This window comes from Choloepus didactylus, chromosome 27, assembly GCF_015220235.1.
Source record: "Choloepus didactylus isolate mChoDid1 chromosome 27, mChoDid1.pri, whole genome shotgun sequence".
Taxonomy (NCBI): domain Eukaryota; kingdom Metazoa; phylum Chordata; class Mammalia; order Pilosa; family Megalonychidae; genus Choloepus; species Choloepus didactylus.
The window spans coordinates 10015077-10034766 of NC_051333.1; the positions used below are offsets into that span (position 1 = coordinate 10015077).

The 19690-nt window shown below is 55.8% G+C and overlaps 2 protein-coding genes across 4 annotated transcripts; both read left to right on the forward strand.

Moving 5' to 3' along the window:
• Window positions 1–389: 389 nt before the first annotated feature.
• Window positions 390–9342, forward strand: DACT3 (dishevelled binding antagonist of beta catenin 3). The gene is made up of 4 exons (XM_037819648.1): window positions 390–671; window positions 5739–5835; window positions 6052–6222; window positions 7070–9342. Exons 1-4 carry the CDS (start codon window positions 423–425, stop codon window positions 8464–8466), a joined length of 1914 nt encoding a protein of 637 aa, XP_037675576.1. The 5' UTR covers window positions 390–422; the 3' UTR covers window positions 8467–9342.
• A 3753-nt stretch (window positions 9343–13095) lies between these two features.
• On the forward strand, window positions 13096–18031 carry GNG8 (G protein subunit gamma 8). 3 transcript variants are annotated; one of them, XM_037819623.1, is made up of 3 exons: window positions 13096–13124; window positions 17449–17534; window positions 17844–18031. In XM_037819623.1, the coding sequence occupies exons 2-3, from the start codon at window positions 17451–17453 to the stop codon at window positions 17970–17972; spliced, it is 213 nt and encodes a 70-aa protein (XP_037675551.1). In that variant the 5' UTR covers window positions 13096–13124; window positions 17449–17450; the 3' UTR covers window positions 17973–18031. The 3 variants fall into 3 exon arrangements, with proteins under 3 accessions (XP_037675551.1, XP_037675552.1, XP_037675550.1); XM_037819624.1 differs by lacking the exon at window positions 13096–13124 and adding an exon at window positions 13906–14966; XM_037819622.1 differs by lacking the exon at window positions 13096–13124 and adding an exon at window positions 16204–16285.
• The last annotated feature ends 1659 nt before the right edge of the window (window positions 18032–19690 follow it).

A 19690-nucleotide genomic window follows, 5' to 3' on the forward strand; every position in this document is an offset into this window, starting at 1 on the left:
CCCGACAGCCCAATGGTAGCCAGAGCTCGCCCGCAAGGGGGCGGAACCAGACGCAGGCACGGGCCAATGGCATCGGGGCAAGGGCGGGCTTGTTTCATTGTGACGCGTGGGGGGCGTGGCGAGATAGCCCGCGAACGGAGAGAGTAGGCAATTGCGAGCATGCGTCGTGTTGGGGGGCGCGACAGCGCTGCCCGGTATTTCGCAAGGGCGGGTACCGACCAATAAGCGGCGGTTTCTCTGTCGCTGGGGGCGTGGCCATGCAGATGAGACGCTGGTGGGCGGCCCAATGGGCGGGCGTCTATGCAGATGAGACGGTGACAGCCGGGCCAGCGGGCGGGCGAGCGGGCTGCCGGGGCGGGGAGGTGGGACCCGGAGAGGGGTGGCAGCGGGGCCCGGCAGGGCTGGGGCGGGGGGCCGCAGCCATGATCCGGGCCTTCTCGTTCCCGGTGAGCCCCGAGCGGGGCCGGCTGCGGGGCTGGCTGGAGGGCAGCCTGGCCGGGCTTTGCGAGTTGCACTGGCTCCGGGAGCGGCAGGAGTACCGCGTGCAGCAGGCGCTGCGGCTGGCCCAGCCCGGAATGGGGGGCGCCGAGGCCGAGGACGAGGAGGACGCCGACGAGGACGAAGATGCGGCGGCGGCGCGCCGGGCCGCAGCGGCCCTGGAGGAGCAGCTGGTGAGGGGCCGCCTGTCCGTTCGTTCCCCGCCACCCTCGGTCTGTCTGTCTGCCTGTCTGCCTGTCTCGGTTGGATGCTCAGACACCCATCACTGGGGGTGGGGCTGGGAACCCCGGAGTCCGGGCGGCGGGTGGGATCTGGTCTCCCCGCCCCCAAACGGGGGAGGGGGGAGCACTGCGTCGCCTCCGCTGGGGCCTCGTGAGATGCACAGGCCCCATCCTCTATCCCCTTCCCCAAAGAAAAATCCTTCTGGGCATCAAGTACGTGTCAAGGCCGGCGCTAAGAACTTCACATGCGTGATATCCTTGGAGCTTCGGAGATAGGGGGTGACAGTCCCCATTTTACCGAGAAAGAAACAGGCTCAGAGAGGGCAAGCGACTCACCCAAGGTCACACAGCCAGGATTCAAACATGCCCCCCTCCCAGCCCTGCTACCAGGGCTCCATCTTCCTTAAGTCCTGGTGTGCTTGGAGATCTCTGGAGGGGGCGGGGTGGAGACAGGGGACCTTAGGGCCTCCTGTAGAGGGGTTCAATGCCGAGAGGAAGCTCACACTCCCTGAGGACCCCATGGGGATCTTGCCCCTCTAGTGACACTTCCCTTCCTTTCCTAACTGGTCCCAGCCCTCCTTAACCCGAGAGGAGGCAAATTGAGGCAGCCTGGGGGTCTAATGGCGGAAGATGAGGCCGAGGTCTCCAGATGGACTTAGCAGGCACCAACCAGCCCTCTGTCCGGCTTTATGGCTTTCCCTGATTCCGCTGACCTCTTCCCGGTTTCACTTGCTCTCTCTCCCCCTATTGCCACATCTCTGCGACTTTGTGAGTCGACTTCTCTGGCTTTCTTTCTTAATCTTCTGTCTCCCTCTGTCTCCCTTCTCTGCCTCCCTGTTCTTGCCTTCTCCCATTTCTGCACCTCTCTCCTTCCTGCCACAGGTCTCTATCTCTGCTGCCCCTCCCCCCAGCTCGCCCGTTCCCCCTCCAGACCCCGGCTCGCCTTGCAGATCCCATCCCCAATACTGTGTGTGTGGTCGGAGCTTCCCTTTTGGGGAAACCTGAGCCGAGGTTTGGGGGGAGGGGGCTCTGCCTGCTGCTGACCTCGGCTGCCCCCTCCCCAGATGCGGAGTGGGGAGGGGGACTGAAGCCAGACTCCCGGGCTGCACGCCCAGCCCCTCCCCCAGCCGGGAGGGGTCCCTGCACATTCTCTCTGGAAACAGAAACAGCTGTGGGAGGCCCCACCCCCCGTCCCAAAGTTAGAGACGGATTGTGGGGGCCCTCCCCAGCTCCCCCCACCCCCCAGAGCTGGCTGGGCTCGGGAAGGCGCCTCCCTCCCCGAAGGGGAGATGGAGAGAGCGAGCTGTGTCCTTCCCCCTCTGCCCCTCAGCCTTCCCCTCTCTTGTCCCTCGGTCTCCCCTTCTCTGCCCATCAGTCATCCTTTCTTCTCTGCCCCTAGCCTTTTTCTCTCTCTGCCCTTCGGTCTCCCCTTCTCTGGCCCTAGCCCCCCCACCCCCCACCTCGATCTCCTGTCTCCCCCAACTCGGGCCAACATGAGGTGGCAGTGGGGAGGCCTGTCCCTTCAGAGTCTCCAGGCAAAGCTCAGTCCTGGCATCAGAGAGGAGGCGGTGGCGGCAGGAGGGAGGCTGCCACCCTGAGGGAGGAGCAGAGAAGCGCTAAATATAAACTCCTCTGGAGCTGGAGGTTCTCGGGTCCTTCTGAGGAGGGGGCGGGGCCTCCTCTGATCCCTGAACCCTGTCTTAGGAAGCTCACCCTGCCCCCCACACCTCCACCCAGGAATACACTCCCTTTGGAGCAAGAAAAACTGAAACAGATTTGATTACTTTCTAAAGGAATAAAGGATGTCAGGGAAAGACTAGGGTATCTCAGAGAAGAGACTCAAGAATTCTGGATGGGGGGAGGCTTCCTGGGTTCTGTTCTCTGTCAAGCAGGAAAGCATGTCCATCGCTTCCAGCAGGAAGGACTTAAGTTAGACTTGCAGGAGGACTTTTTAATAGAGATGAAGGGCACTGGACAGAGACTGGGGGTCTGTGAGAAGAGCCTGGAAGTTTGGGTAAAGGAGTCTCCAGGGTCCTAACCACACCCTTGTCCCACCTGCCTGAGCAGGACAGCCTGAGACAGGCTCCCAGAAGAGCTTGCAAAAAAAGGTTTAGGTGGGTTCTTGTGAGCAGACAGGGGCCAGATTCAGGCCGACATCCTTCTGGTCCTTTATTTTAAAGATTCCTCCCTTTGCAACTGGAAGAAAGGAGGTCAGACCTACAAACTAGGGGAATGTGGGAGTAGAAAGAGGTGGCTGGGTGGGGAAGAGTCCAGTCCGGGAGAGGGGGGACCTCTTCTATCTGTCCCCTAACTCCTCCTCTTCCCCCCAAAAAACAAAACAAGAATCCCATCTTTTTACACTTATTAAGTTTATTTTTAAAAAATGTTTATTGCAGTAACATATATACAACGTAACAGTTCCCACTTTACAATTAGTGGTGTTAATGACATTCACAATGTTGTCCCACCATCACCACCATCCATTACATTTATTTCTAATTACACAAGACATGATTTCATATTTTCCTTGTAAGAAATTCATAACTTTCCTGTAAGAATATAAATCAGCATTTATTAAGTGCTTAAAAGGATTTATTGTATTAACTCATTCCTTAAACAACCCATAAGAGAGGGAATCATGTTATACCCATGTTATAGCCAAGGAACATAAGGCCCAGAGAAGTGAAGTGACCAGCCAAAGGTCACACAGCTGGGAAGTGGCAGAATTGGACTTGAACCCTGGCAATCTGGCTCCAAGTCATGCCTCCTTAAATACTTCATTCTACCATTCAGTCCCTCCCTTCTGTATTCCAAGAAATATAGTTTTGCCTTTCACAAATGCCAGTTTCTTGGGTAAGGTCCCAAAGACTATGCTAGTGGTTCTTAAAGCATCACCCCTGGGCCAGCCGTACCCCATCATGCAGGAACTTGTTAGGAAGGCAAACTCTTGCCACTACTTCAGCCTGGGAATCCAAAACTCTGGAAGTGGGTCTCGGCTACCTGGGCTTGGAGAAGTCTTCCAGGTAATTCTGACTTACACTCACACTATACATCCCACACTTTTCTTTTTTCTGCTCAACACTGTATCTTGGTGATGTTTCCATATAGAAATGTGCCTTGTTCCATTTTAACAGCTGCTTGGTTTTCCATTGTATACATTCATTCCTTTGTTCAATATTTCTGAGCACTTCCTCTGTGCAAGGCCCTGTTCTAGGCACTGGGGACACAGCAGTGAACGACACTGACAAAAATCCCTGCCCTTTGGGAGCTGACATTCTAGTGAGAAAGGTGGTAAACAAATGACAAACGGATAGATACTTTTAAGTCAGAAGGTCATTCCTGCTATATAGAAAAAGAAAGCAGGGTGAGGAGGTACAGAAGCCAGGGAAGCCGTTTTAGAGAGGGTGACCACGTGAGAAGAGACTTGAATGAAGTAAGGGAGTCAGCCAGGAGGATATGTGCAGGAAATGTGTCAGGAAACAGACATTGCAAAGACCCTGAGGTAGGAGCCAGTGTGTCATGTTCAAGAAAGAGCAAGAAGGCCAGTAAGGCGAGAGCAGAAGTGCAGGAAGGGCAATTAGTGGACGGAGATGACCTGAGCTATAATGAGCAGCCCCAGATCTTTTTAGCCACCCCCAAAACTGCAGAATTTGACAGTTTTCCTGGGTTCTGCTCAAAGATGACTCTACCATGAGCATCTCTGCACACCCAGGGCAGGAGCCCAAAGTGGAATGATTTTTCAACCACCTTCTTTGCATAAACAGGCACAGAAGAGGGCTTCTGTTCTGGGTGGGGGGTGGGGGTGGGGAAACGGGGGGCCCAGGAGAACTGCTGCAGAAGTAGGAAGGAGGAGGAAGCACTGCAGAGTAGGAAGCTGGGGTGGGGGGTGGCTGCAGGGTAGCCGGGCTTTCTTTCTGCCCTAAATAGGCAGGGCTGAGTGCCTGCCCTCCTGGCCCCTCCCCGCCTCCCGCCTTCCTCCCTCCCTCCCTCTTCCCTCCCGCGGTCCAGACAAGCCGCTTTTGTCTGAGAGTCGACTGTCAGCCTAAGGCTGCGGCCACCCTGGCTTGGGCCAGACCCCTGCGAGACTCTTCCTGGCTCTAGGCCTCGGTTTCCCCAAAAGGGATGAAGACATAGTGTCTTCGAGACCCCCCCACCTCAAGGAACTCTCACTCCCCTCAAAGGGCTTTTCACTTCAATTTATTCACACTTGATAAGGAATGTTTTTTTCCAGAAGCAAGGATTCAGGGTAGACTCACAGAAATTTCTCATGGGGATGAGGGGTCGTGGGCAGACACTGGGGGCTTCTGGGTGGGAGTGATGTGGTCCTGGGACAAAGCAACCTATTGGGGCTTGGGACAAACACACTTTGCAGCAGTGCCACTATGGCTAGACTCAGAGAAGAACTTTCCAGTAGGGATGGGGGTTCTGAGGGATGGAGCAAAGAGGTCTTTGGTTGTGGTCAGTGTGTTTTATCCATATGAAGGCAAAAGTCAGTGTGCCGCAGGAAGCACTTAAGGGAAAAGTGCAAAAGGACTTTCCAATGGTGTGAAGGGGCAGTGGGGGAAGATGGGAATATCTGAGATGGGAGAGTCAAGGTCTGGGAGAAGGAGATCCACAGCTAAGTGATCTGCTGGGTCCTGGACATCACCTTTAAGGACTGAACTGCCTTTATAGCAAGAAGAAGATATAATTTTAGATTCAAAGAGGGACATTCCAATAAGGACTAAGGGGCCGTGAGCACAGATGGAGAGGAGTCAGCTGGTAGGGAGGGGACAAGGGATGGGTCCTTCTGAGGTCTCCTCACACACAGGCGTGAGATGGAGCTGCAGCATGAAGGACTGGAGTTAGACAGCCGGAAGGACTTTCTAATGGTGATGATGATATGGAGGGGCATCCTTTGCCCTCTTGTAGGCAGAGTCTCATTGTCAAAATGAGACTGTGCCCCTAAGATCACAACTGGGGACCAGCTGGCAAAGGATCAGGGGCCTTCTGACCATCCCACTCTTCACGTGTCCCCAGGAGGCCTTGCCTGGGCTCATCTGGGACCTGGGCCAGCAGCTGGGAGACCTGAGCCTGGAGTCTGGGGTCCTGGAGCAGGAGAGTGGGCGCAGCTCAGGTGAGCACAGGTGGAGAGGAGCCTGCTGGGGACACCCCAATCCTTCCTACTGTTCTCCATCTCTCAGGCTCCCCATCTCTCCTTCTCAGTCCCCCCAACTCAGTCTCCCCATGTCTCTGCCCCTGGGTCTCCTCTATCTCTAGGTCTCCCCTCTCCCCACCCCTGTGTCCCCATCCAGTCCCCTTGATCTTCTGTCCCCTTCTCCCTGGACTCTAGGCTTCTATGAAGACCCCAGCTCCACAGGAGGTCCAGACTCAGCACCCTCGACCTTCTGTGGGGACAGTGGCTTCTCTGGTTCTGGCTTCTCTGGCTCTGGCTCCTCCTACGGACGCCTGGGTCCCTCTGAACCCCGGGGCATCTATGCCAGCGAGAGGCCCAAGTCCCTAGGTAAGGTGGGTGGGGTTGGGGCCTTGAGGGCCAGGGAAAGGACAGCAAAAGCCAATGGATTGGAACATAAACTGAGTCTGACCGACTTGGATTCAAATTCTGGCTGTGACATGTCCTCTTTGTGTGACTCTGAGCCTGTCTCTTCTTCCTGGGCCTTGTTTCTCTATCTGTTAAACGGGATAACACCACCGAGCAGGGAGGCCCTGCCCTAAGCTGCTGGCCTGGGCACGTGGTAACCACTCAGTCAACAGGGACTGCTGCTTTCCTTCATGCAAGCAGGCTTTCGAAGTCGGATTATGTAGGGGACACAGCAGTGAGCAAAACAAATCCCTGCTCTCAGGGAGCTAACACTCTAGTGAGAGATAATGTGCAAGATAAATAAGTAAAATATATAGGCTGGTAGATATTGGCATGTGCTATGAACAGAAATAAACTAGGGAGAAGAGAATTAGGGAGTATCCGTTGTGTTGAGGAGAGAGTTGCAGTCTTAGAAAACATGGCCAGGGCGGGCCTCGAGGCGACTGACATTTGAGTGGGAAGGGGCCAGGCAGCTTCCCTGGAGGAAGAGCGTTCCAGGCAGTGGGAACAGCAAGTTTAAAGGCTCTGAGGCAGAGTGCATCCAGAAGGCCAGTGTGGCCGGAGCTCCATAAACGCAGAGGAGAGGGCAGGAGATGGGGGTAAGCCAAGCCAAGCAGGACAAATCATGCAGGGTCTCCTAGGCCACTGTAAAGATTTTGGCATGAATCTGATTTGGGGGAAAGGGTGGGAAAGTCGAGGAGGCGACCTGCGCCTCCCAGGCTTGGTGAGAAAGGACTTCGAGAGCCCCGTTTTTGCCTCTCTCCCCTAGGAGACGCGTGTCCCAGCGCTCCGGAGGCGGTGGGCGCGCGGGCGGCCGTGCCGCGGTCCTTCTCGGCGCCCTACCCGACAGCGGCGGAGCCCGCGGGCCCGGAAGCCTGCTCCTCGGCGGAGCGGCGGGCTCGCGCGGGTCCCTTCCTGACGCCCAGCCCGCTGCACGCCGTGGCACTGCGCAGCCCGCGGCCACGTGGTCGCTTCCCTGCGGATTCCTCCGACGCCGCGCCTGGCGCCGGGCGGCCCCTGGACGGCTACATCTCGGCGCTCCTGCGCAGGCGCCGCCGCCGGGGGGCGGGTCAGCCCCGGACCAGCCCCGGGGGCGCGGACGGGGGCCCGCGGCGCCAGAACAGCGTGCGCCAGCGGCCGCCGGACGCGTCCCCGCCCCCCGGGGGCGTGCGACCCGCGCCGGAGCCTCCGGTGGAGCGCGCGGGGGGCCGTCCGGTAAGCCCGGCCTCCTTGGGCCGCGCCTGGGCCTCGCCGTGGGTGTCGGAGGCGGTGCCCGAGCCCGCCGCGCCTCCCGATGCCCCCTCGCCCCCCGACAGCCCGGCTGAGGGCCGCCTGGTGAAGGCGCAGTACATCCCGGGCGCACAGGCCGCCACTCGAGGCCTCCCGGGCCGCGCGGCGCGCCGCAAACCGCCGCCACTGACTCGCGGCCGCAGCGTGGAGCAGTCCCCACCCCGGGAGCGTCCCCGGGCCGCGGGCCGCCGCGGACGCATGACCGAGGCCTCGGGCCGCCGGGGCTCACCCAGAGCGCGCAAGGCCGCGCGCTCCCAGTCCGAGACCAGCCTGCTGGGCCGTGCTGCCGCGGTCCCTCCCGGGCCCCCCAAATACCCCACGGCTGAACGTGAAGAGCCACGGCCGCCCCGGCCCCGCCGAGGCCCAGCGCCCACGCTCGCGGCCCAGGCTGCAGGGTCCTGCCGCCGCTGGCGTTCCACGGCCGAGATCGACGCTGCGGATGGGCGCCGCGGTCGTCCCCGTGCGTCCGCGGCCCGCGACCCAGGCCCCGGCCCGTCCCCGTCAGCTCCGCAGCGCCGTCTGCTTTACGGCTGTGCGGGCAGCGACTCGGAGTGCTCGGTTGGGCGCCTGGGGCCCCTCGGACGCCGGGGGCCCGCGGGCGGCGGCGGCTATGGGGAGAGCGAATCGAGCGCCAGCGAGGGCGAGTCGCCTGCTTTCAGCTCCGCGTCCAGCGACTCGGACGGCAGCGGTGGCCTCGTGTGGCCGCAGCAGCTGGTGGCGGCCACCGCAGCCTCCTCTGGGCCCGTGGGTGGTGCAGGTGGAGGGGCTCCCGCGGGCCCAGCCAAGGTCTTTGTGAAGATCAAGGCTTCCCACGCGCTCAAGAAAAAGATACTGCGTTTCCGTTCGGGTTCTCTCAAGGTCATGACTACAGTGTGAGTTTGGGGGTTTGCTTGGTTCCCCCCCACCCCGCCCCCCTGTTCATGACCTTTGCACTCCCAATCACTGACCCCTCCATAACTCCCTTCCAAAGACCACCGTTTTCTCTGCTTCCAAAGACAGCCCCCCTCCCCTCCACTCTCCCCATTCACAGCAGTTGTGGTTGAAAGGCTCTCCCGCAGGGAGGAATGGGGGTGGGGGTGAGGAGCCCTGTTTGACCCACTTCAGCTTCTGGCTCCGGAGCCCTTGGGCAACCAAGTTCCCCTTCTCTGGGCCTCACTTTCATCACCTGTGCAGTGGGTGCTGGTGTATGCAGAAAGGGGTAATTCAGTTCTAATTTCTCCACTTGAGTTTAGACACTTAGTTTGTTTTTCACCCCTTCACTTCTCTGGATGAGCCCTCTCATCCTTCCTGTCTATGTCCAGATATGGCCCTCACTCATTCACAAAGCACCCTTTTCCCCCATGTCCCTGGACCCTTAAGATATGCTCTTGGCATCGTGGTCAGAGACTCTGTCTGACCCAGGTGGTGCCTGCAGAGTGACCTGGGAGGGAAAGAAGTGCTGACTTTGGGGTTTTGAGGGTCAAGTAGGAGTTGGTTACACCTGGAAAGAAGGACTCTTTCACCTCTGTCCCTGGACAACTATGGGCTATTGGGAGGTGGAAAAGGGGAAGAAGGATGGCTTCTCTCTTGTGGCTCCCCTGTGAGAGGGAGTGGGGGAGCCCAGGATGACCCTCAGCTGTTGCAATCCAGTATTTTTTTTCTTTTTAAAAATTACTGTATTTATTATGACGATGGTGACTCCCCAGTGCACGGGGTGGGGGGGGGAGCTGTGTGTTTCTCTCGCCTCTTTGTAAATAAATGCACAGTGTTTCACCTGTGGTGGACTCTCATTCTTCAGGCTCTTTTGCCTTTGGAATAATAGTTATTGTACATTTACTGTTTGCTTTGGAAATGGTGGTCCCTGGAACCAGATGGCAGATCCCAGGGTGGGTCTCAACATCATCTTCCTACCACTGGCTGTTTTACTTCAGTGAATTTGACCTTTGATTGCATTATGTTTGGGCCATAAATACAGTTTCATACAAATTGAAACAAAATACATAAATCCCCTCTTTCAAAACCATTGCCTTCCCCAGAAGTTATCATAATCAATAGTTCGGTATATATTTATGTAAATACAACTATACAGTTGCTTTCACTACTTTTTGGCCTGAAGGTTTCATTATGGGCAGGATTTTAATTAAGGACTGAATTTCTTTGATGGTTATAATACTGTTTAGTTTTTCTATAACTTCTTGTGTCAGTTTTGCTAAGTTGTCATCTAGGAATTTGTCCATTTCATCTAAATTCAGATGACATATTTTCCTACCAATATTTTACTGTTACTGGGTTGTCTGGGGCAGCTCTGGGCTATGGGGCTGGCGATGGGCAGGAGTGTTTCCTGTCCACCAGGATGATGGCTGTGAGCGGACACCCCCCTTTTCTTGGGAAGTTGTGGTGTTTAGTGAATTTTTTCAGTCACTGGATTATTGTAGTCACTCCCATAATCAAACCCTTTTGTCAGCAATCTAATTTTTATTATTATTATGTGCCTCGCTGCAATGAACAGACTTGCATAGACCTCTCTGTGCATGTATGTATTTCTGTAGGACCTATTATAGAATTCTCATTTAAAAATTTTTCCTTGACACTCCCACACTTCTTTCCATTAAGGCTGTCCTCAATTGACATTTCCCAAAGCAATTTTTGAGATCCCCATTTCTCCACCCCTTCATCAAACACTAGATATTTTCAGTCATTTTCATTTTTGCCAAACTGATGGGTAAAAATGATACTGTTTTCATTAAGCCATCTCTTTCCCTGCTTCCTTGATGTTTCCTTTTATGTTTATTGGTCCACTTGTGTTTCTTCTTATGTGAATCGCCTGTTTTTTACCCATTTTTCTGTTGGGTAAGCCCAATAATTACACTCATTTCATGGATAGGTAAATGGAGGCTCAGAGAGGGGCCATTACTTGCCCTGGGTCACACAGCAAAGAACACCCAGGACCAGGACTTGACCCGACCTAACTCCAGAGACCAAAGAATGGGTATTTGTTGCGGCTTTGACCATTGTGACTCCATGTGTGGGTGACCTCTCTGTCACGTGAGCTCTGAGCAAATGGGGACCGCACCTGCTGTGTTGACCTGTGTCTCCAGTGCCCAGCCAGGTGCTGGGGATGCAGCAGGGAACAACACAGATAAAAGAGTCCCCAGCCCTACAGAGCTTCCATTCTAGTGGGGGGAATAAACATGTTTCTTTTAGTGTAACAATCAATGAAAGTTATTTTTACAAGCTTGCTAGAAAAAGCCAGTGCTTGTCAGGTCCTTGGGAATATTTGCCCCACTTCCATTCCACAAAAGGGGAAGGCACTTATCTAAGGCTATGCAGGCCACTCAGTGATCAAAATGGCTGAAATAAAAATGGATGACTTTCCTTCATTTGTAAGGAAAGGAAAGGAAATAAAAAATACCAGCTAACATTAATTGGGCACTTGTTCCATGCCAGATTCTATTCTCAACACTTTGCATATGTTAACTCATTTAATCCTCACAACCTCACGGGGAAGGTACTATAATGATGCCCATTTTACAGATGGAGAAACTGAGGCATGGCGAGATTAAGTAGTTTATCTGAAGCTACTAACTGGCAAAGCCAGCATTTAAACACAGGCATCTTATCTCCAGAGTCCAAGCTGTTAGTCCTGGCCCTAAATGGCCTATTTGCTGGATGGATTATCTCTAGAAGGCTAGACAAGGAACGAGGAGTGAAAGGGCAGAAGAGAACGTCGGCATAAATAAATATATTCTATTTTTGTTACAGGTGATGAGAAATATGGGGACAAAACTGAGAAGGGATATGGGGGGCAGATCTAGATTGGGGGGCAGAGGAGTTTGTAATTTTGAGTATAGTGATCAGGGATGGTCTGATTGAGAAAGTGACACTTGAACAGAGACCGGAAGGAGGTGGGGGCTTGAGGCTTGTGGATATCTTGAGGAAAAGTATCCCAGACAGAGGTAACAGCCTGTGCAAAGGCCCTGAGGCAAAAATGTGCCCGGCAGACTGGCAAAACAGCAAAGAGACCATTTGGCTGGAGCAGAGGGAGTGAGGGAGAGAGCAGGAGAGGGTGGTCAGAGAGATGATAGAGCCACTCCATTATATGGGGCCCTGTGGGTCACACGAGGGTTTGAGGTTTTACTCTGAGTGAGATGGGAGCCAGGTAAGAATTCTGAACAAAGACGGGCTTAAGTTTTTTGGGGGGGTGTTTTTTGTTGTTGTTGTTGTAACAGCTTTATTAAGATATAATTCACATACCAAACAACTCACCCATTTAAAGTATATTCACAGAGTTGTGCAATTACCATCACTAATTCCAAAACATTTTCATTGCTCCAAAAAGAAATGCAGCATCCCTTGTCACACCCAATCTCCCCACCCCCACCCCAACCCCTGCAATCACTAAGTTACTTTCTGTCACTATGGATTTCCCTATTCTGGACATTTCATATAAATGGAATCATACAGTATGTGACCTTCTGTGTCTGGCTTCTTTCACTTAACATCACGTGTTCAAAGTTCATCCATGTTGTAGCATGTATCAATATGTCATTGCTTTTTATGGCTGAATATTCCATTGTATGGATGTACTACATTTTGTTCATCCATTCATCAAGTGGAAAAGTGGATTCTTTCAACTTTTTGGCTATTATGGATAATGCTGCCATCAACATTTGTGTACAAGTTTTAGTACACAAATTCCTTTTATTTCACTTCTCTAAATATGTGGGCATCTACCTAGGAGAGGAATTGCAGGGTATCTTAGTAACTCTATGTTTAAAGTTTTGAGGAATTCCCAGACTGTTTTGTAAAGCAGCTGCACCACTTAATGTTCCCATCAGCAACATATAAGGTTTTTGATTTTCTAAACCTTAGACAACACTTGTTATTATCTGGGGACTTAGTTTCTTAGTTTTAAATAGAGTCTCTCTGTAGGAAATAGTTTTAAACAGTCTATTCTGGGAGGAACAGACTGAGGGGGACCAAGGTGGAACCTGGGAGCCCATAGAAGAGGCGATTGCAATAGTCAAAGTGAGAGCTGGTGGCGGCTGGAGTAGAGCAGGGATAGCACAGGAGGTGACAAGTGACTGGATTCTGGAGATATTTTGAAGATGAAGTCAATATTTGTTGCTAGGTCAGTTGTCAGGTGTGAGGAGGTGGGGAGTCAAGGGTGACCCCAAAAGATTTACCATCAACTGAGATGGCTAAGCCGGAAGTAGGAGCTGGTGTGGCGGGTGGAATCAGAGCTTAGTTTTGGACGCGTTGAGCTTGCTATATCCAGGTGGAGAGATCCAGCAGGCAATTGGGTATCAGATTCTAGAATTCACCGTTGACGTTCCTTTCACGTTTGCTGGATAACTGATTAAAGACAGAACTGAATCCGGATCCCACGTCTCAGTTTACTCCTCCAAAAAATGGGGACAAAAATACCACCTACCAGGAGAGTAGTCGGGAGGCCGGGGCGATTCTTGGGCAGCAGAGGGCAGGGTTGCACGTCTGAGGAGCTAAGGTTAGTCGGTAGCGTGGGCAGAGGGCTAAGGTCCGCAACAGAAATGGAGGTAACCGGCCGCGTCTGTCTGTCCTTCTTTCCCCGCCCCCAGCCTTTGGCCCCCGCCTTTGGCCGCCATCAGAGGGAAGGGAGTAGGGTGGGTCTTCACCCCGTCTTCCCCGGGCTCTAAGTTGGGTTTCGTCCTCGGGGGCTGCCCGGGACAGAACTGCCGATGGAAACCAGCTGCGGGAGGCGCCGGGAGTCGGCGCGCGCCCAGGCTCCTCCCCGGCGCCGGCAGACCCCGCTCTGGAGTGGGGGACCCGGCGCGCAGGCCCCTCGCCCCCCTTCCGCAGCCCGGCCCGGCGGCCCTGGCACGTCCGGCGCGCCTGATGCTTTCCAGATGTGCGCCCCGCCGCCCTCCCCCACCTGGCCCCACTGCGCCCGCGGGGGAGGAGGGGGGAGGGAGGCTGGGGTCCCATATTAACCCCCACCCCCACCCCCACCCAAATCGCCACTGGGACCAGGCGGGTTTCCCTCCCCGCTCGTCTCGCTTCCCAGTCCAGGCGGTAAATGCCTAATTGCCGGGGGGCAGACTGCGGCGGAGACGCTCCTCCCCTCGGTCCAGCTCTTCCCAGGGCCGCCAACCAGACCCCGCCCGCAGCCGGCTCCCGCCGCCGCGTCTGCTTGGAGGTCCAAGACCCGCCCCTCGGAGCACGTGCCCGCCAGACCACGCCCCCTCGAACGCCGCCGGCGACACGCCCCCTCGAACGCCCCGCCTCCATGCCCCGCCCCCGAGGCAGCCTCTACAGGCCCCGCCCCCCGTGGGCGGTGCCGCCTGCGAGTCTCTTTGTTTCTCTGTTCGCCTGTCTCTGTGCGTCTGTGTCTCTCGGTCCCTGTCTCCGATGATGCTTCCACCTGTCACTCCTGAGTCCTCTTTGTCTCTCTGTGTGTCCCTCGCTCTCTCTCTCTGCAATTCTCTCCCTGTCTCTGTCTTAGTCTCTAGATCTCTCTCCCCCTCTCTCTCAACTTCCCGGTGTCCCCGTCGAAATTCCCTCCTTGTCCTCGGGTCCAGCCCCCTTCCCCTTCCTGTGCCTCCGAATCCCTCCTGGCCTCTTTCTTTCCCTGTGTCCCTGTGTCTTTCTCCGCTTCTCCCTCCCGCGGGGCCCGCGGGGCGCCTGCGACCTTTTGGACGCGCGCGGAGTGGGCGGGCCGCGGGCGCCCCCGTGTGGCCGGCGGGGGCCGTCAGGGGAGGACGGCGGGTGGCGTGTGTGCGCGAGACGGGGTGTGTCTCCGCGTGGGTGTGCGTGGGTGGCACCGGGAGAGCCTGTGTGACACCAAGAGACTGTGTGAGTGTGTAATGCTGTGAGGTTGTGCGTGACACAGACTGTGTGGCTGTAACATTGTAAGTCTCTGTGTGTGGCTGTGTGACAGTGGGGTTATCTGTGACAAGGGATTGAGTGGGACTGTGTGAAATTCAGCATGTGGCTGTATGTGAGATGACATGTAGGTGACTGCGTGTGGCACAGTGGGATTGGGTGTGCTTCTGACAGCATGAGTTCTCTGTGACACTGAGAGATTGTGTGTGGCTGTGCACAACACTGGGAGATGACGTGCGACTGGGTGTGAGAGACACTATTTGAAAATAGTGACATCGGGAGACCACGTGTGAGAGCGACACACTAGGAGATGGTGTGTGACTGTATGTAAGAGACAGTGTGTGACTGCACATGACATAGAGATTTGAGTGACTGTGAGGTGGTATTTGTGCGACACGAGGGCATGACAGCTTGTGTGTGTCATGTGGGCAGATGATGCATAAGAGGGAAAGACTGAATGACTGTGAGACACCAAGAGATGGCACGAGAAGGCGGAGTGAGGGATGCGGGGGAAGGCTGGGTGTGACAGAGAGACAGTGAGTATGACACCGTCTTCAGGCTGTGAGGAACTGTGTGTGACTGTGTGGGACTCAGGTTGTATGTGATCCTGAGAGGTTGGCACAGTGCATGTGAGACTCTGCCTTGTGACTGTGCTTAAGGGTGTGTGACAGTGCAGGCACCCAGAGATGACAGCATGACAGATATGTGTGTGTGCAAGAAAGAGGTTGCTGTGTAAGTATGGAGGAGACCAGTTGTGAGGTGACAGCTCTGTGTGATATGGACTGAATGAGGCTCAGCAATAGATTAGGTGCGTGTGTGTGTGTGTGAGAAACTTTGTGAGATTGTGAGGGATTCTGTGAGATACTGACTGATCGTGGCACCAAGAGATGGTGTGTGTGTGTGACAGAGGCAGACTGTGCATGGAGGGAAAGTGTGTGTGATTTGTACATGACACCAGGAGATTGTGTGACAATGTGTATGACTATATGCGGGAGTCACTGGTTATGTGAGACTGTATATGGCACAGTGACTGTGCGTTACTGTGTAACACTGTAAAATACTGTGTGATAGTGCCTGAGGAAGAGGTTGTCTGCGTAACTACCTGTCACCATGTGAGTCACAGAGAAAGTGTGTGTGTGACTGTGACTAGTGAGCCTGGGAGTTTAAATTGCACCTGAATGTGTGTGACATTTTGAGAGATTGTGGAACACTGTTAGAAACTGGGTTTGTACATTTGACACACTGAGGTTGTGTGTCTGTGTGTGGTGATGATGTGACATATGAGAGTGTGAGTGGCCATGTGTGGCATTCTAAGAGATGGTGTGACTGTCACCCTATGAGAGATTGTGTCGTGTGCTGTGCACAGGTCATTCATGAGACTGTGCGGCACAACAAAATGTTGTGCATCTCTGTGCCTGGGAGTGTGAGTGCGAGTCTGTGTGCTGCTGATGTGGTGACACTGAGGTGACAAGTGTGATCGCATGTGACAGGGTGAGGCTGTGTGGGTTACACAGAAGAGATTTGTGTAACTGGAATAAATACAGGGCTTGGGGTATACGTTGGGGAGACTTTGTCCTTTCCTGTGAGTGTGTGTGTGAGAGGGAGGAAGGGATGGAGACAGGGACAGAGATCCAGACGGGAGATGGGGAGAGAGACACAGAAATAGAAAGACAAAGAGGGAGACAGACAGACCTGGAGAGCACCCAGAGAGACGGACCCAAGGGGGCGGTGGCGGGAGGAGGCGGTCCTTAGGGGCTGCGCCCTGGGGGAGGGGGCGGGGCTGGGAAGGGGGGAACCCAGCCGCTCGCTCGCGTCTCTGCCACCTGCCTGCCATCCTGGCCCTGATCTGCAACAGGTAGGAGGCTCCGATCCTGGCTCTGTCAAGTCCCTACCACAGTATGTCCGCCTGGGAATGAATGAATGAGTGAGTGAATGAATGAATAACTTTAGACTTCTGTGCTCAGTCCCTCGGGTTGCCCCACTCTCTCCCCCTTTGCCACTCCCTCTCTTTCCCAGCCCCTCCAGCTTCTTCCCTCTGTCCCTCTGTCCCTTCCCACCTCTGTCTGTCCATCTCCCTGGTCTCTGTCCCTCGGCCCCCTCGCCCTGCCTCTCTCGCTGTTATCACTCTGTCCCTTCCTCTACCCCTCCATTTGTCCCTCTCTCTCTATCCTCTCCCTCCCCGTCCTCTCCATCCCTCCCCCAATCTGTCCCTCTCTCCCTCTCTATCCCCTTCTGTCTCCTTGTTTCCTCCTGTGCCTCAGTCTCTCCCTCTGTCACTTTGTTGGTCCCCTGCCCCCCCATCTGTCCCTCTCTACCCCTCTCCCAGCCATGGCTCTCCCCTGGCTGCTAATGAGCAGAGGAGCCTTTGAGGCTGCCCGGGCTGGGCTGGGGGGGCTCCCCGAGGGGGGCGGAGGGGGCAGCTGCAGCCAAGGCCCTAATGAGGCCCCCTCTGCGCCCCTCCCGCGGCGATCTTAATTCCCGGTTCTCCTGGAGCCACGGCTAATTGGCCTGGGGAGGGCCCCCCTCCTAGCTCCTGCTGTATCCCTGGGCGGGGTGGGGGGGTGGGGTTGTGTGTGTGTGTGTGTGTGTGAGGACACCTGGGTCCCTGGATCCTGATCCAACACCTGTGGCCCTGTCCTTCCGTCCTCCTTCCCCCCGCCTCTCGGCCGCCCATCTGTGTCCCTCCTACCTTTCCCTAGACACTCTTCCTTCCACCCCCACTTGCCTCTGGGTACCCCTATTCCCTCCCCTTGATCTTCCCTTCCCTGTCCATCTGTCCCTCCCTCAGCCTGCCTCTTGGTCCCCCATCTGTGCGTCTCTTCATCCTTCCTCTTTTCCCTGTCTCCCTGTCCTTCTGTCCCTCCCTCCAGTGCCTCTGGGCACCCCCTTTGCGCGCCTTTCCACCTACGCCCCCGTTCCTGGGTTACCGGGGCTCACCACCACTGCCCACCTCGGCACCCTGCGCTAGCCTAAACCCATAGCCCCCACTCCCGCCTTTGACCCCTCTCTCCTCCGTAGCCATGTCCAACAACATGGCTAAGATCGCCGAGGCCCGCAAGACGGTGGAGCAGCTGAAGCTGGAGGTGAACATCGACCGCATGAAGGTGCCGGGTCGCGGTGGAGGGGAGGCGGGAGCGCTGGGGCTGGGGTCCGGACAGGGCGGTGTTGCGGGCGGGGCCCGGAGCCACGGTGGGAGGACCCCCTTCGGAGGCCGGCGGGACAGGGGAGGGGTCCGGGGCGGGGCCGGAGGGCGGGGCTTGAGCGCGGAGCGGGAGCAGGGGCGGGGTCCTGGGTGGGGCAAGCCGGAGGGAGGGGCCCGGGGCGGGGCCGGACAAGGGGCGGGGTCCCGGGGTGGGCAAGCCGGAGGGAGGGACCCCGGCGAGGCGCAGACGTCCTCACCCGCGCGCCTGCAGGTGTCGCAGGCGGCGGCGGAGCTCCTGGCCTTCTGCGAGGCGCACGCCAAGGACGACCCGCTGGTGACGCCGGTCCCCGCCGCCGAGAACCCCTTCCGCGACAAGCGCCTCTTTTGCGTCCTGCTCTGAACCCTCCCGACAGCTTATCCCTCTCCTCCACCTCAAATACGAATCCAATAAACGTGGTGACAGGATGTGCCCGTTCTTTCAGGAAAACGAGGCGCGCGCTGGGAGATGGGCGCCCCCGTCTGTGTCTGTGGGGTGGGTGTGGGTGCGGAGCCTTGCAGAAAATGTGCGCTCCTTGCCCCCGAATTTCTTTAATGATCCCAACCGCCCGGAAGGTAGCTGGCTCCTTGTAAGATACCCATTTTCCGAATGAGGTCTGAGCCAAAGGACGTCCCTTACTCCAAGTCACACAGCCAGGAGGCTGTGAGTGAGGACCGGGGGCTGGAGGGCTTCCTGGAACCCCCAGCTGGCCCCTCTCCCGCCCTCCCTCCTCGGCCCGGCAACAGAGTTCGGGAATTCTTAAGACCCACAGCGTCCTCTCACATTTTTTCCCTCTGCCCTACATTTTTCATCCCTTGAACGACTCCACCCCTTTCTTCACATGGGTTACCCCCGCCACAGGCCTTCTACTACGTGGAGTTCTGAACTCTTCCTGCCCCTTCCCTTATTCATTCATTCATTCACTCATCCAAACACTCCCCGCAGTACCTGTTCTGTGTCCGGCCTGGTTCTGGGTTACGCTGGGGATAAGGCTAAGTCGGAGACAGCCCCGGCCCGCCCTCCTGGGGCTCTCAGTCCAGGGTGGGAGGCAGACGTGTCCCAGACAGTGATGACACAGAGTGGGCAGGGCATTGGACTGTGGGAGTCCAGAGGGGGTGCCGGGCTCAGCTTGGGGATCAGGGAGGGCTTCCTGGAGGAGGGGTATCTGAGCTGGGAAATGGTGATAATAAAAATTGGGTACTGAGAGAAGAGAGAAGGGGAAACAAATTAATGCGTATGTTCATTCATTCCAGAACTATCTCCTTCGTTCTGGGGTCGCAGGCGTGACTGACAGCTCACTTACTGCAAGGCGTATAGTGCCTGCAAGTATATATATTTATATTTTTTGCTCCCTACTTTGACCTGCATGATGTTTAAAAATGTTCTTGATTTGGTTGCCAAATTGAAAAATAGGTACTTCATATCCAAATCCATAGTCCTGGCTTCTCTGGAACTGGAAGCTCAGACCTGCACAACCTGTGCGTTCCAGCTTCCCAAAGTCCCCACCTGTCTCCCAGGTAAGGATGTTGAGGGCCAGTTGTTACTTATCATGGACCTTGTGCCAGAGGCTCTTGATGGAATGAAGCCAAAGGTGAAATATTCTCGAACCTCTGCCTCTGTTGAAAATGGTGAAACGCAGACTGGGTGAGCTGTGGGTTTTGCTGATTATTTTATCTAGTTGGCCCGAAGGCCACTGAGTTTGCAACCCTCCTCCCACTTCCATCCTTCCTTCTCCCTGGAGAATGACACCCCTGCTCCCAGCTTTGGGCTGACACAGGCTGGGCCCCTGAATCTGCCTGGAGAACATCTCCACAGACCTCCCCACCCCAGGGGGGCCATTCGGGAGTCTTGGTGTGTGCTCCATTACTCATTTTAGATTAGGATCCCCAGGGCCCCAACTCTGAGTTTCCTGTTGGGTAGAGGCTGGAGCGGCTGTAATTACATCGCCCTCCTGCCTCCCACCTCTCAGCCGGCTCTTGCCTGGTTGCATCATGTCTGTGGGAGCCCCTGGGGGAGACTGGAATGGGCCAAGAATAGGCTGGGCTTTGGGTGGGAGAGAAGGAGACAGAGCATTCCAGAAT

Bases quoted from the DNA above. Each gene is read 5' to 3' on its own strand.
- DACT3 (XM_037819648.1), top strand. From the start codon at position 423: ATGATCCGGGCCTTCTCGTTCCCGGTGAGCCCCGAGCGGGGCCGGCTG. The intron at 672-5,738 runs GTGAGGGGCCGC...ACGTGTCCCCAG, and splicing joins CGGCCCTGGAGGAGCAGCTG to GAGGCCTTGCCTGGGCTCAT. The intron at 6,223-7,069 runs GTAAGGTGGGTG...TCTCTCCCCTAG, and splicing joins CGAGAGGCCCAAGTCCCTAG to GAGACGCGTGTCCCAGCGCT.
- GNG8 (XM_037819623.1), top strand. From the start codon at position 17,451: ATGTCCAACAACATGGCTAAGATCGCCGAGGCCCGCAAGACGGTGGAG. The intron at 17,535-17,843 runs GTGCCGGGTCGC...GCGCGCCTGCAG, and splicing joins TGAACATCGACCGCATGAAG to GTGTCGCAGGCGGCGGCGGA.